This window comes from Lemur catta, chromosome 1, assembly GCF_020740605.2.
Source record: "Lemur catta isolate mLemCat1 chromosome 1, mLemCat1.pri, whole genome shotgun sequence".
NCBI lineage: Eukaryota > Metazoa > Chordata > Mammalia > Primates > Lemuridae > Lemur > Lemur catta.
Window position 1 is genome coordinate 241,502,734 of NC_059128.1, and position 16,713 is coordinate 241,519,446.

Sequence of the window (16,713 nt, forward strand, 5' to 3'; positions counted from 1 at the left end):
CACCAGACCAAGTTCTCTAGATAATGCATTCCAACCCCAACACGTGGGACAAGAGGTCCACGACACAAATATATTTGTATTAGGTGAATCAACCACCAGGAAACCAAGATCTGACACTTTTACCAACTGCTTTGAGGCAACTTAAGTATAGAAGCAGCTTCACAGCCAGCCTCTTCTTCTGGCTCATAGGCTCTAGTCTACATCCTTTTTAACTATTTAATGTGGTATGGAGAATGTCAGTGTGCTGAGGCTCCACCATCTCAATAGAGAGCTCCCTGGGAAGGAAAAGGCTAAAATTAAAAAAAAAACACAAAGGATCTCCATTAAGCATTCAACACGGAGTCGATCATGTTGCAGAATCATATCTTTCTGTTTCACAACACGTTGGAAACATAAACTTTAGGATTTTTTCGTCTCTACTGCATAAAGGTCTGATCGCCTCTGTCTAAAAATGGGGATTTGCTGGCGTATGTCAGCCAACTTCTTCAGGTCTGCAAAAACAGGAAAGTGCACTGTTAATAATTTGCAATTCCTCACTAACCAAGGAGATTTTTTTCCCTCATACTGTACAAACCACCAGAGTCCCAGCAAGTAACTTAGTAACAAACAGGTTTGTCCAGATGCACAGACGGCCTGGCGCTGGTATCATTTCAAACCAAACCAAGAAGACTCAAGCTGAGCTACAACCCCCAGGGCTTGGCCAGAGAAGCAGACCCTAGAATATCCTCAAGGATAAATGAGGACGGGGAATAAAGGAGCCCTTCCAAGTGACAGGGATTACACAGCTAAGGAATCTGGCCTCAGAGCAATGGGGACACCAGAGACCTACAAACTGTGCCTGGGCAAATCTTACCTATGTCTGAATACACGATTGTTTCTTCGGTGCCAGCTTTGGCTAGGACCTCGCCCCTGAAAAAGAGGCAGGAGAAAATTAATGGATTCCCTGATTCTGGTGATATTCAAGATCCCTATGTTTTTCCTACCTATCTCGAAGGCCAAAGGGGAAAGAATCTGAGATTTAAGACAATAAGATAGGGGTATAAATTCCTGTTCTATTATTTAAGTAACTCCGTGACCTTGTGAAAAGTCATTTTGAATCTCCATTTCCTAATCTATAAAGTGGAAATATAAGCTCTATGAGGGCTTAGTGAGGAAACTGTTGCGCATGTTTTGTAAACTGCAAACTGCTAGGAGATGGTAGTTATTCGACTATTGTAAAGGTCTGGGAATAGAGCTATCTACAACCAACAGGAAGCTCCACTCCATGCCCCTGACAGGGTATTTTAGCGAGACCTTTTACAAGGGCAGTGGAGATCTGCTTTTTACACCTGCTGGGCTGCTACCCTACCACGTCTTCCGTTTCAGATTTGAGGGGAAGATTTCAACCCGTGGGGTCTGGGTAGAAGTGGCAGGGGAACCACATACCACAGGAGCCCCGCACGAGGGAACAGCAACGCTCTTTCACAAATCCAGGGGAAGGCTGACCTGGAGAACTATTTCCAGTGCTTAGTCTCTTGGCCCAGAGCAGGGGTTCAAACACATATATAAAGAAATAAAAGTTCTCCAAAGTAAACTGACATAATAACTGGTTACCTTTACCAGATAGCCACAAACAGATTCTTGGCACAAACGCCACCGTTAATGCCATGTAATTGAATCCTTTTCTGTCCTTTTCTAATTCTTCCCTATTTGCCCTGGCATTCAAAGATCTCTACCTCAGACACCCACCCCAATGTTAGTATAAGCAGAGGGCCCCCAACCCTGCAGGAGGAAGAAATAAAGATAAGTCACATACAACTACTCCGTGTCAGAAGCAGCCAAGTTGATCAGCAGATCCACAGGACTGCCCGAGAGCAGAGCTGCCCAGAAGGCAGAGCCCAGGGCTAGCACCAACAACTGGACAGTAGAACTTGAAGCTCAAGAAAACTTTCAAGCCAACTTAATCCCTACAGTCCTCCAATGCCCACTAGTCTTAACAGTCCGGAGGGCACTGAGAATCTCTCACTAGTCACAGCTTCCAAGGCCTCCCCACCACACACATTGAGCTCTGTGTCTTATAAAGTCAGAGAGAAGCTTTAGGGACTCCACAGTGACAGTTAACTCTTCTCAGTCTTGTCACTGGTATACTTATCCTGGAACTGTAGAAATACATATCAGTGTGTGTATGTATTTACACAGAGTAATGTGGAATAAGTCCAAGTTATAAAGGCAAAAGTCCTGGATCCAAATACCAGTTCTAGCCACTTTCTCCGTGAGCTGCAATTCTACCATCTGTGAACTGAGCTTAATAAGGACAAGTCCCCGAGAGTTCAAGCTGAGATCATCTGTATGAAAGTATGATGTAAACTGTACAAAAGCAGACTGTGAGGGACACATGTTAGCATATGACGGTATGTGCCTCTGGGCAGATTTACGTGCTGGTTTCACTGAGTAATAAAATGCTTTACCCTTTTACAGGAGACAGGGTTTTAGTTTCCCTGTGGACATCCTCCCTGCTCCTCTGCTTATTATCCTGGGAGCAAAGTTCTCACCCTGTAACTCATTCCTGCTCTAGGACCAGCCAGCCAGCCTAAATTTTAATGAACAGCCAAGAGTTTGGGAGACTCTTTTACTAAAACCACCTGCCTGTCATGGTTTCCTTGTTTCCCCATGTGATCCAGGTCTGACTGACAGTGAAGGTCACCTAGAAACTCAGAAGAGGGCTAAGGCCAAAGACTCAATTAAGAGCAGGATGATTTCTTTCTCATATGGTTTTCAAGTGGAAGCTTCTCTGACAGACATAGGTAGAAACCTGGCAGGACACGTGGGGAAACAGGAGTGAGGTGGGCGCTTGGCTGCTCAGGAACCAGACCACCCACTAGCCCATGTGGCATCTTTCAAGCTCCTACTGAGCCTGTCCCCACTCACCAAGGGTTCACGATGGTGCTGTGTCCCCAGGCAACATAGGAGGCTTTGTCATCCCGGGCAGGAGAGGCTGTGGCCACATACACCTGGTTATCAACAGCTCTGTAGTCAATGGAGAGAAAAGAGGTAAATCATATACTATAGATCTGCAACATTTTTCTATCCCAAGGGGATAGATCCTTCTTTTAAAAAATAAGACAGTACCGGCTGACTCAGATGTAGAAGGAAACCAAAGCCATAGAACTTTCTCTTCAAAAAGTATCTTATTGCAGCTGGTCCGAAGTGAGTTATCTCACTTGATTGTTCACAGTCAGTTACAGATTGAACTCCTTGTCCTACTACTTTCCCTCACTCTCACTACTCCACTTGACTAGTCTTAAAATAAAATAAAATGAAATAAAGTATCTTATTGCATAAGCCAGTGGTTCAACTGGGGGTGATTTTGCCCACCAGATTTGCCAATGTCTGGAGATCTTTTTGATAGTCACGACTAAGGGGCTGCTGCTGGTATCCAGTAGGCAGAGGCCAGGGATACTGCTAAACATCCTACGATGCACAGGATGGCCCCCTACAACAAAGAAGTGTCTAGTCCAAAATGTCAACAGTGCTGCTATTCAGAAACCCTGGCATAAGCCAACGTGTAACATAAAAGAGAAGAGCTTCTCTGGGTAAAGCAAGTCAAGGTGGCAGAGAGAACAAAGCAGTCTTGCTAGAGCAGTATGCCTTGCAGGGCCACCGGGCATGTCCATGCCTGTAGTGGCAGTCTGACCGTCTCAAATTAGACGAGAATTACAGATGGCAGCCCAGGGACACTAACCCGCCTCAACTGGGAGTGCTCTGGACTCTATGAATAGACTCATGCTAGGTCATCCCAGAATCCCCCACACTTTTCTTGCATTTGACAAGACTGTACATTTATTAATGCCCATGCATCATATATCCCTACCCCATCTGCCACCATGCAACCAGCCAAACCCGTTTCCCTTCCATTAAAAACTACCATCATCTCTCTAGAAGTGAGAACAGTGGCTACCTCTGGGCAGAAAGAGGAGAGTACTGACTAGCAAGGGGCACAAAAGAAAACAGATCTTGGTGGTAGGTGAATATATATATATATATATATATATATAAAAATTTACTGACCTGTGTGCTTAAAATTAGAGAACTTTTTTAATAACTATTATCTCAATTTAAAAAAAAAAATTTTTTTTTTGAGACACAGTCTTGCTCTGTTGCCCCGGATAGAGTGAAGTGGGGTCATCGTAGCTCACTGCAACCTCAAACTCCTGGGCTCAAGCAATCCTCTTGCCTCAGCCTCCCGAGTAGCTGGGACTACAGGCGTGCACCACCACACCCGGCTAATTTTTCTATTTTTAGTAGAGACGTGATCTTGCTCTTGCTCAGGCTAGTCTCAAACTCCTGAGCTCAAGCAATCCTCCTGCCTTGGTCTCCCAGACTGCTAGGATTACAGACGTGAGCTACCTTGCCCTGGCCAATATTAAAAAATTTTAATAAAGAAAACCATCATCTCTGCCCAGCATTTCATGGTTTGTACAGCACTTTACACACACACACACACACACACACACACACACACACACAGTCACACTCCTGTTCCTTTCCATGTTACAACCATCTCTGCTAATTGCCCTTAACTACCCCTAAGCCTTAGAGGACTACACCTGTGCCAAAGATGCTTGTGCAATGCCCTGGGTTTACAGGTTAGAAAAACAAGAGCTTATAGTGAGTTCCTTGGCAGAGTATCCCCAGGACTGGCAGGATGGGGTGAAGGATGGGGTAGGATAAGCATCCTAATCTGAATGGCACAGAGTTAGCTGGGTAAAGACCACAAATCTCGCCCTAGGGTGGTCAGGCTAAAATCACCCCTGTCTTTTCCTTGGCTTTGGGGCTCTAAGCACATAAGCTCCATAGGTCACAATTTCTCTGTAAAAGAAAAACTGTCTCAAGAAAGACCAATCCTTATGTAATCACAGAAAAATGAAATCACTGCCCATTTGATGCCTGAATACTATTGAAAATGCAAAAACCACAGTTCCTAAAATCCATGAGGTGCCCGGGTCAGCCTCCCATAACAAAGAACTATCTAGTCCAAAATGTCAACAATGCCACCACTGAGAAACCCTGGCATGTGCCAAGCTGTACTGTAGGAGGAAAGTGCTTCTCTGGTTACAGCAAGTAGCAAGTTGAGGTGGCAGAGAGAACGGAGCGGCCTTGTCAGGGCAATGTGCCTTGCAGGACTACATGGTGCTGTGGCTTCTGAGGAGAAGGTGCCCAGCAGCAGAAGCCCTTCTGTGGATTCATCCTTTTCAGCTGCATTTGGATACCGGCGCAGAATTCCATATCAGGAAAGAAGGCTGGTGCTTCCACTAAACTGGCAATCTTTCCACAAAGAAAAAACACTGAGATGCTTGAATATACGGTTCCTTTCTTACCGGCCTCGCTGAAGCAACTCCCAGTGGGCTGGTCCAGTGGTCAAATTGAAAGCTCCAGGATACACCAACAGCTGGCAGCCTTGGGGAGAGAAAAGCCAAAGAGCAGTGGGTACAGGTGAAAACTCGCTGACACTAGCCCCTTCCATTGTTCCTTACCCAGCAGGGACCAAACTCAAACTTTCCCAAGCATAGAAAGATGACAGCCAAGTCAGGCAGTGCCAGCAGCATTAAGATGTGGCTTTGAATTTAGATACACAAGAAAAGTGGTGTTGATAACCAAAATCACAACATGTGACTTCATTTGAAAAAAGTAGAGAACTGTCACTCAAATTTCTCTCTGCACCGTATGTCAGCTCCACATGGCCAAGGACCATGTTTTGTAATTATTTTCAACTGAAATTAGGGGCAGAGTAGTTGCCTTAATGCTTATTAATAAGGCTCTACAGAGACTGTTCACCCCAGAGCCCATGAACCCGCACCTTGTGCTGGGCAGGCAATCAAACCATTTTCACCCACTTCACTGTAAGTGACAGCTGAATTGGAAGTAGTTTCAAGCAGTCTAGTAAGGATGCTAATATTTGTTGAGTATCACATGAGGGGCTTTATCCTTAATCCTCAAACCATTCCTATGATTAAAGTGAGAACCACACTGCTCTAGAGGGTAAATGATTTAATGAAAGTATTGCGCCAATTAAGAGGAAGAGTTGGAACCAGAACCCAAATCTTTTGCTTTGGTTTATTAAAAGGATTTTTTCTGCAAAATTTGGATTCAGTTAAAAGGCCACATGTGGCACCAAGGCCGCAGGTTCCCCACCCCTGGCGAGGAGCACTGAGTGGTGAAATCCACGAGTGTAGACGACTTCTTTATTTCTACTGGGCTCCCAGTGATTCTTTTCAACACAGTAACAGGAAGGATTTAAAGAGTAGAGCAGGTATTTAGGAGCATGGCTTCTACCTTAGCTACAACCCCCAAAGAACCCTACCATCCATATACAGCAAAAGTGTTTGAAAAACCACATGGGGGTAGAAGGGCTAGAGATGGAGAGATTAAGACTCCTCTCCCGGCTTCTTTGACTAAGGGCTCCCCTCAGCCCACAGAGACCAGCACAGAACCAAACCTCCAAGCACCCACATAACACAACTGCTGAGCTGCCTCACCTCTCTGTGCATAGATTTGTGCAAGCTCTGCAAACCGCATGTCATAGCAGATGCCCAGACCCACTCTGCAGTAAGCTGTTTCCAAACAGAAAATACACAAATGCAAAGTTAACTTCCTAAAGCATGGAGTGGCAAGGAAAAGTATCCATGACATAATGATCATAAAACACTGACGGGATAAATTAACACAGGACCTGAAGACAGAGATAATTTATAAGCTCATTCCTACTTGATGTCTCATCATTTGTGTCAGCAGAGTAGAGATGAGAAATTCATTCTAATTGAATGCTTATTATCTAGGTGTTCCTAGATAGGTGGGAGGTGTTCCATCATGGCCTAGTAAGTATACTCTGGAAACAATAATGGGAGGTTATGATCAAATGAAATAGCAAAATCATGCCAAATCCTTAGTTCTCAATTAAGCCTGAACTTCCCAGAGCTCTGATTCCTCTCCTCACTTCTGGTCCTTCAGTCAGGGTATGTAAAAAAAGTAGACATTATAAAAAGAAAGAAAAGAGAGAAAAAGAGAAAGAGAGAGAGAGAGAACAAAAGAATGAAAGAAAGAGGAGGAAAGGGAGGGAGGAAGGGATGGAGGGAGGAGGAGAGGAAGGGAGGGAAGAAGGAAAGGGAAAGGGAAAGGAAGGGAAAGGAAGGGAAGGAAGGGAAGGAAGGAATACCTGATCGTCTTCTACTGAGATTGCTAGAAGAGGCCAACTTATCTGGTACGTACGAGTCTCAAATGTGGAGAAGCTATCGCCCGGACTCAATGTTTTAGATTCTTGAAATGTAATCTTCCCAGGAACATCAATGTCAAACAGATGGATCTGCATCACAAATAACTGATGTGGTTACCTCTTTTCCAGCAGGGTTCATGACAGTAATGACAGTTATCTTTCCATGGGCAGATACCGGAGGTGCTCTAAGATCAACTATACAAACAGCATCCACCACCTGCGCATAATTCATCCCACAACCTGACTGACATCTTATCAAAATGAATTCTATCACAGGAAGCTGGAACGATGATGCTGTAGTTTTTATAACTCCTACATCCACGTGGTATGCAAATCAATATCCAGGTTTCTCATGGGGAATAATTAATGTGTAGCTTTTTACTCAATATAAATGCTAACTCTCATAATCAAACTGATAAACTGGAAGGAGAGGGTAACCATTTAAAAACAGGTAAAAATTTTATGAACCAAATTAGCAATATATAAAAAGAACAATGCATCACTTCAAAATTGGATTTATTCAAGGAAAACAAATGTGGTTTAACATTAGAACATCAATCTATGTAATTTACCATACTAACAAAATAAAGAACAGAAATCATATGATCATCTCAACAGATGCATAATGAGCATTTGGTAAACTTCTACAGCCATTCATGATTCAAAAGACAAAACAAAAAGACTCTTCTAGGAAGGGAACTTTTTAATATGATGAAGAGTTCTGTAAAAACCCTAAACAAACATCATACTTAATGGTGAAATATTGAAAACCTTCCCTCTGAGATTAGGAACAAGACAAGAATACCTGCTACTCAACATTGTACCAGAGATCCTAAAAAAAAGCACAAGGAAAAGAAAGGAGTAAAAAAGTATAATGATTAGAAAGAAAAAAATGGAATCCATCACTATTTTCAGATGATATAGCTGTGTAGCTAGGAACTAAAAAAAAAAAAAAAAATACAGATAAATTATCAGAATTAATGAGTTTAGCAAGGTTGCTATATACAACGTCAATATTTTAAAAACTTATTTTACTTCTCTATATAAGCAAGAAACGGAAAATGAAAGAGCATTAAAAAAACACCGAGGAATAAATCTGACAAATGATACATAAGGCTATATCCAAAAAACTATAAAAATAAATTGAGAGAAATTAAAGAAAGTCTAATGAATGTCAGGATATATACTACATTCATGGACTGGAGAACTCAATACTGAAAAGATACACTTCAAAGAGTTGGGTTCATAGTCTAATGCTGGCTGTTCCTCCTACACTGACAGAATAGCTCCTGTCAGACAAGCTCTCTTAACTATGAACACTGGACAAAACAAAAGGCAAGGCACAAGTATGTGAAGCACTGAAGAACGACCAAAAGCAGGCAATACCTGAAGGGAAGACAACACATGGAAGAAGGGAATAGCACTGGGTGAGTTTCCCATTTGTTTACAGCTGTTAAGTAAGGACCCTGTTGCTGTTATGAGTGGTTATGAAAACTACCCTTAATCATACTGGCTTAAAGAAGCACAGCATGGAGTTTCATAGCAGCTAGAAAGTGAGGGGGGAAATCCTAAAAAGGAGAAAGCCAAAGAGGCAGAGCCCTAAATTCTACATATAAAATCTGTCCAAATCTCTGGCTGACCAATGACTTAGACATGAATGGGGTAGCCTACAAGCAGCCTGGCTAGGGCTAAGAACTTCAGACAGAACAGAGAAGCTAAAGTTGCTGCCCACCTTGCAAAGGAGATAAGAATTTGGTGTTTGTGGCCAGGAGCAGTGGCTTACACCTGTAATCCTAACATTCTGGGAGGCCAAGATAGGGAATTTCTTGAGCTCAGGAATTCGAGACCAGCCTGAGCAAGAGTGAGACCCTGTCTCTACTACAAATAGAAAAAATTAGCCGGGTATGGTGGCACACACCTGTAGTCCCAGGTGTTTGGGAGGCTAAGGCAGGAGGATTGCTTGAGCTCAGGAGTTTGAAGTTGCTATGAGCTAGGATGATGCCACAGCACTCTAGCCCAGGTGACAGAGCGAGACTTGTCTCAAAAAAATTTTTTTATATAAAAAAAATTATTGTTTTATGGGATTTATAAAGTATTACATGGGCTACAAATGACAACTAAAGCATAAAAGAATAGGGGCAAGAGGGTAGGAAATGGACCTATACCATTGCAAGGCTCTTAAATTTCACATGAAGTGATACAATATTAACACTAAATAGACTGTGACAAGTTAAAGATACATAATATACTTCCCAAGGCAACAACTGGGAAATAAAAAAGCAAAGAGGTAGAACTATTAATAAAAAGACAACAGAAAAATTAAAATGGAATTCTAAAAAATATTCAATCCAAAAGAATGCAGAAAAAAGGAACAAAGAAAAAAAAACAGACTAACCACTCCAGTTAAAAGGCGGATTGTCAGAATGAATAAAAAAGTAAGACCTAACTATACGCTGTCTATAAGAGAACCACTTAAAATATAAAAAAATATATAGGTTGAAAGTAGAAAATTAGAAAACCACATACCAGGCAGAGTACACGTAAGAAGGCTAAAGAGGCGACAGTGACAGCAGAGATGAAACGGACTTCAAGAGAAGGGTGTTACAAGAAAGATAAAAAGTAATGGTAAATGGATCAATTCATCAGGAAGACTTAACAATACTAAACGTATATGCACTTAATACTGCAAAGATGTTAACTCTGCCAAAATTGGTCTTTATATATTCAATGAAATCCTAATGAAGATTCCTATAAGTGGTTCTTTTGCAGAAATTGACAGGTTGAGTCTAAAGTGTATAGAAATATGGAAATGGCCAAGAATAGCCACCTTTGCCAAGCAGTCAAAAGCCTGATGCGTACACAATGTAATGAAAGGGACTAGGGAACTTCACAGGAAATTCTTAAGATGCCACATTCCCCACTTACCTTTCTGTACTTTACTAGTAAAGTTCCATCAGGCCCAAACACAGCACAGGTGTTATAAAATTTCCCAGCATCCTCTTCAGGGATGGAACCTTTTATTGAGAGAAGAAATATACAGGCATATAAAACAATAAGAAAAAGAATCTTAAAAAGAATAGAGCAATTCTTTTGTAATTACAGTCAAGGCCTGATAAATTTGTCACTTGGGTCCAACAATAAAGTTTACTGTCTTCTAAGGGTTTTGTAATCATGTTTTTTTTCTCTTCTTGACTAGGATCTTCCAGAGATAAACTCCAGAGTGTAGACAAAATATAATTAGGTCAGATGCCAAAGGTTTAAAAAATAACCAAAATGTTCCTGAAATTCAGCCATGATCTTGAGTAACACTTAATCTGTAGCATTAGAGCAAAACGAAGAATTTCCTATTGCTCAACTTAAATTCACCAGGTCCTGCAACAAAACAAGCATCCCAAAAGGCTTCAAGATAAGAGTGTGAAGTCACAAGCTCTCCATCGTTGAAAGCAGTTCCGTCTCTATGCTTCTTGCTTTGCCTTCATTTCCCCACCTTATTAATTTCTAATCCTTAACATATCATAATGTAGAAATTATTTTATTTGCTGTGTTTACTGAACTGAGTTTTGCTGGGCTTATTTTTTATTTAAGTGAATAGAACATTTTAAAATTTACCCCAAAACCATACAAATAAAGCTACCTTTATGAATGTGGCCTCTATGAAAAAAAAGTTTTCTCAATCCTGTATTAGTATAATAAAAGACACACAGGTATGATTTCTCCTTCCACATTTCTACCTGCTCCTGTACTTCCACTCGTTCTCCAGAGAAAATGCTCATTATCAGTTTGTTGTATGTCCTTCTCCAATATTTACCCTGGCTTTACATACATAACTACATATAAAAATATACAGTCTTCTTGTGTGGGGGATTGATCCGAATGAGAATACTTTGTTCACATCATGTTGAATTTTGTTTTTTTCCACTAAATAGTATGTCTTGGAAATCTTTCCACATTACTACACACAGATCTACCTCATTCTCTTCAATTGCTGAATTGTGTTCCACACTTGGAATGTAACAACATAAATCATTCAGATGTTTTTTGTTTGTTTGTTTTTGGAGACAGGATCTCACTATGTTTCCTCAACTGGGATCAAACTCCTAGGCCCAACCTACCCTCCCACTTTAGCCTCCCGAGTAGCCAGGATTACAGGTGTGCACGACCATGCCCAGCTCATTCAGACATTTTTAATGTTCAGGCCATTATTCCCTGTAGGTGGTAGGAAGTTACCTCCAATGAGATAAATGCTGCATTCCTTTGCTACTTCAGAAAGCTTCTGTGTGGATTCACCAGGAATTTTCTCTGCATATTCAGGAAAATATGTCGTGCCATATGGAGAATTAAAGCATTCCTAGAATAATGTTGGCAGAGAAAAAGGGAAAAAAAAAACACCAAAACACCCAACCCATTTTAAAATTCTCCTCTAAGAGGACAAAGCTGGTGTGTCTAGCTCTGCTCTCACTTGAAGGGGTAAAACACAACTAATAAGAAAAACACTGACAGCACAGGGCTGAAGAGCCTGTGGCCACAGGCAAGACTAGGCAGCTAGCACAGGAGGGGACAGAGGAGACAAATCATATGAGTTTTACCAGGTCCTGGTCACCCTGGCAGAAGCTAGACTGCCTCTGCCTTGAGCCTGTAGGAGAACGATAAGTTCCCAACCTTGGGCACCCAGGCCCCACTGCAAATCAGGGTCACTCACATGACTTTGGGTGTTAGGATGAATCCATAAGCTCAAAATTATATTACTATGTAAAGCAATAAAACCTGTGTATGAAAAAAATACAAAAGCTTTGAAAGCCACAGAAGAGGTTTCCTCATCTTTACATCTAAGCTGTTTCTAAGTTCTCTTCCAGCACTATCATTCTGATCCTACAAAGTCTCTCATCCTCATAAGATAGTGTATGTCTTTAACAGCTCTGTGACATGTTAGAAAACAAAAGGCAAAAAATAATACACTTCAACTCTAATTCATTCATTTTGCATTTAATAAGCTCGCCTAGGTACCAGGCACCAAGCTAGGAACCTCAAGCCCAAAGATTGCCAGCTTATACAAAACAGAATTCAAGTGCTTTCACTCCTGGAGTTTGTACTCTTACCCTCTGGAACATTAACCAATAAGAGACCATGATTAGGTAACAGGTACAAGTGAATCCCGTGACTAGCACCATAAGGAAGATTGGATTAACATTAAGATCTTGAGCTCCCTTGTTAAAGATTCCTGTTCACTGGCCACTTTTGTGTTGGGCTGGAGCCTGAGTAAAACACAATGTGACTCTGCAAATTCTCCAGCCAATTTAGCCAGGGTTTGTAAAAGGCTGCCTCCTCCTCACAGGTGGGTAGGGGAAAGGTGCTATTGAGAATTGTCCACCCACTGATCCCCAAAAGGCCTTTAGAGAAGATGCCAGGAGATCTATGTCCTGACATCTGGGGACCCCTCTCTGGGGCTAATCCTGTACTTGCTGACAAACAAATATAGTATGATTTTCAACTGGTTCTGCTGTTAAAGAAAACGCCTACCAAAGAGATGCAGAGTCATACTGGCTTTAAGATGCCACAGGCCACTAGAGAATCTATTTAACTAAAAATCACTTGTACCCTTAAGTCTATTGAAAGAAAAAATAATAAAATTTTAAAAAAGACATCACAGGCTTTCAAAATGTTTCTAAACAGTTTTCAGTCATTTAAAAATAAAAGGTTGAAGGCTTAGTGCTAAAACCAACATATTCTAGTCCTACAAATAATTATATAAGAAACAAAGTATGTATCCAAACACTGAGTATTTTAACTTTAGTAATTGCCTCAACATACCAGGATTTTGATTTCCTCATCTGAACAGAATAGACGATCCTAACGTTAAAGACCTGTAACCATGCGGGCACACCCTGTCTCACAAAGACCCTTGCTAAGGACACCTTCCAGTCAAACACAGAACAAGCCTGGGGCTCCAAGGGACACTGCCGGACCCCTGAAATACAAGAGGACAACCAGAGCTAGCAACCACTCTTCTGCTGGACCTACAGAGTCTGGAACAGGATGGCTGCCTCCATACTGACCGGCAGAGAAACTATTTTGGCTCCTTGCGCTGCTGCCTCCCGGACAAGGCTACAGGCTCGAGTGACGTTGTCTGATTTGATGGAAGAAACTCGAAGCTGGATGAGGGCCAAGCGGAAAGCTGAAGACACAGACAAAAGAAAACAGTTGTCAGATGTGACTGCTAAATTCAGATAAGGCCATGGTTCTGAAATAGAAGGCAATTTTGTCCCCTGAGGGATATCTGGCAATGTCTGGAGATATTTTTGATTGCTACAACTGATGGGGCACTACTGGCAGCCAATGGATAGAGGCCAAGAATGCTGCTACATACCCTACAATGCACAGGACAGCCACCCACAACAAAGAATTATTCTGCCCAAAATATTAACAGTGCTGAAGTTGAGAAATCTCAAGACAAAGCAACATCCATGGGCAAAGCCCCGTACCAGGCACAAGAATCTGAAGTGAATCAGCTTCTTACTATGTCCTGTGGGGAATGAAATGAGAACATGGCTTGAAGTAAGAAGACAGGGTATGAATATGGCCCTATCCCTTAATATTTAATCTTGTGCCTCCTGCCTACCCCCAATCCAGATCCTGAGCATGTCCTAGCACAGAAAGTACAATCCCTTGGAAGTTGCTAATTCGCTGCAAATTGGGGCAGTAGGATCATGGGAAGGGGAGATGCTTGTCTCAACTTCCCCACCACCAGATGGGACACGGCAGGCACATGGGTCCAACCCAGTAGTCGCTGGGCTGCACATGTGCCTGGTCACAGGGCAAGGGTCCCAAGCACCTGTACTCATCCCATAAATATTCCTGTGGCCAAAGGAACACAACATTAAATAGAAAATAACACCACGAGAGGTTGACAGAGGCACTGCAGAAAGAAAAGCTAACAGTACTTTTTTCCTGCTATCTGAACAAGGGGACTGGGCCCCACAAAGTATGTAGCCAGCCTTGGAGCAAGGAGAGCAGGGTCTTTTCTAACCTTATTCCTTTCTTGAGATAGTGGTTATATACTTTCTTTGCTTTTCCTATATTCTTTAGAGCTCTCTTTTAGCTCTCATAGTAATTACCTTTCAATGGCTAATAATTCTTTACATAAAGTTTCCTTGTTCAAGTTATTAGTATAGTTTCCGTGTATTGCCTGGACCCTGACTGATACATAGTTCCTGCTCATAGTCCAATGGGAGGCTACAGTAAAGGCTCCAAAGCACACTGTAACCTATGGAGCTCTGCAAAATATCAGGAATTATTAGCAATAATAGCCTGCCCTAACTCCCCTATGCCACCTCTGGTCTTTGGCTCAGGGTTGGGTCCAAAAGTAGGAAATTCAGATGTCCCACTGCTTGGTTTATCCTAAACAGAGAGAAGGGCTAAATTTAACCCTAAATGCAGCTAGTTAAACAGTTTCAAAAGCTGGGGGAAAACAAGGGAAACTAAAACACGAAACGAAAGCTGGGATTACTGTGGGGCAAAAGTTACTTTGAGCTGACACTAGAACAGCACGCAAGCTCACTAAAGATCTCCCCTGTAACTCAGAAGCTGCACTTTGTCTCTACTTCTGAGGGAGAGAAAGATAAAACTCATGGCTATAATCATGGCTTCTTCTCTTCCCCATCCCACCCACAAGGGAGGGGTCCTGAACCAGGCTGGGGACTGCCTGTCATTCTGCAAATCACCCATTCCACTGAGGTGCTAAAGCAGGGGAATCCCACCACGGGGACTTCCTCGATGCTGAGGGTGAGACACTAGTCACTTCATCTCCTCCTCTGTAAAGTGAAGATACAATGACTTTTAAGGCTGCCCTAATATTCATCATCATCTAACACTGAGGCCTTACTAAGGGGAAAAAATTAACTTTGAAGGGGCCAACATGGGAATAACATTTAAAAGAATGTGACAGGTGTCCTACCCACATAAACTTCTATGAGGTAGCATTAGCACCACTGTATAGACGAGGAGGCAGGAGGCTTGGGGGGAAGCCGCAGAACAGGGTGAGCGGCACGGCAGCAACCCGAGTCACACGCGGCCTGTAAGGTGGGGTGGGGAGGGGGCGCCACCTGGCCACCCTGTGTAGCGTGGCGCGGCGCTGGGGGAGGTCACGGAACTTGAAAACACTCAAGGGACTCAGCTCCACACCACACGCCACGGAGAACCGCCAGTCAAGCAGCCTCCACGGGCAGACGCGGGGGCGCAGGGCGCCTGGGACCCCGGGAGCGCGCCGGCCACCCCGCGCCGCCGCCCCCGCCCCGCGAAGCCCGAGCCCCGCGAGCGCGGCGGGGGCCCGGAGCTTGCGGGTGAGCCGGCCGATGCTCCACCAGCGCCGCCCCAACGCCTCCCCTCCGGCCCCGGCTGCGGCCGCCGCGTCGGGCCGCGCCACTTACTGGCCATGGCTCTCCCGGGCAGCGCCATCCGCGGCGCGGGAAGCGGCGGACGGCGGCTGCGCGGCGAGGGGCGGGGCCAGGCGTGGAAGCCCCGCCCCCGCCCGCCGCCGCGAGGGAGGTGTCTGCGCTCCCGCGGGCCCCGAGCTTCTGCTGCCGCCGGCTGCTTGCCTGGTGTAGACGGACAGGAAACCGTCAGTTACGACACAGTCCGGAAGAAAAGAAAGCCTCCGTAGGTAAAGGGGCAAAGAGGGCGGGACCCGGGTCGAGATGGTGTGCTGGTAAATGTTTAACAGCCGGACGCTCCAGCGTGGAAAAAGCCCTGATTTGCAGCGTTTGCCGAGTCTCAGTAAAAGGACCGAACTTGGAGCTGGTTGCGTGACCCCTGCGGCCAGTGTAGACTGACTGGCTGCAGCATTTGAGCGAGTCGCGGGGAGGGGGACGGAATGACCCTGGTTGGGTCCGCAGGACGTCGGTGGGATCTGACTACAAGGCTGCTTCGTAAAGCGCAGCGGAAAAGAGATCCTGGGGGTTCAAACACAATGTCCTCAGCAACGAGTCAGTTCTCAATACACTGAAGTGGCTTGCTAATAAGCTATTTTAGGATTCGTGCATTTATATTTATTAGATTGCTTTTTGTGTTTTTGTGCCGTGTCAGATTTGTGGATCAAAAATAATTAAATGAATTTTAAAACTTGCTATCTTTTTGAATGCTCCGGAATAGTTTAGATTATCTTGAAATGGGTCCTGGTTTTTAAAGGAATGCTATAGGCTGGGTGCGGTGGCTCACGCCTGTAATCCCATCACTTTGGGAGGCTGAGGTGGGAGGATCACTTGAGCCCAGGAGTTCGAGGTTACAGTGATCGTGCCACTGCACTCCAGCCAGGGAGACAGAGCGAGACCTCTAAAGTAAATAAATGAATGAATGAATGAATATTGGGGACAATTAGGAACATTTACATATATACTGATATTTAATGCTTTTTTGAATTAGTTTGTGTATGTGATATTAAACAATGTCTTTACTCTTAGGAAGCACATGAG

General features: G+C 43.6%; 1 protein-coding gene across 1 annotated transcript; it reads right to left on the reverse strand.

Moving 5' to 3' along the window:
• Nucleotides 1–323: 323 nt before the first annotated feature.
• NIT2 (nitrilase family member 2) lies at nucleotides 324–15,765 on the reverse strand. Its single transcript, XM_045540402.1, has 10 exons — nucleotides 15,673–15,765; nucleotides 13,303–13,421; nucleotides 11,477–11,597; nucleotides 10,175–10,263; nucleotides 7,246–7,339; nucleotides 6,516–6,590; nucleotides 5,358–5,436; nucleotides 2,908–3,006; nucleotides 854–909; nucleotides 324–491 (listed from the first exon to the last, which is right to left on the reverse strand). Exons 1-10 carry the CDS (start codon nucleotides 15,698–15,700, stop codon nucleotides 400–402), a joined length of 852 nt encoding a protein of 283 aa, XP_045396358.1. The 5' UTR covers nucleotides 15,701–15,765; the 3' UTR covers nucleotides 324–399.
• Nucleotides 15,766–16,713: the final 948 nt, after the last annotated feature.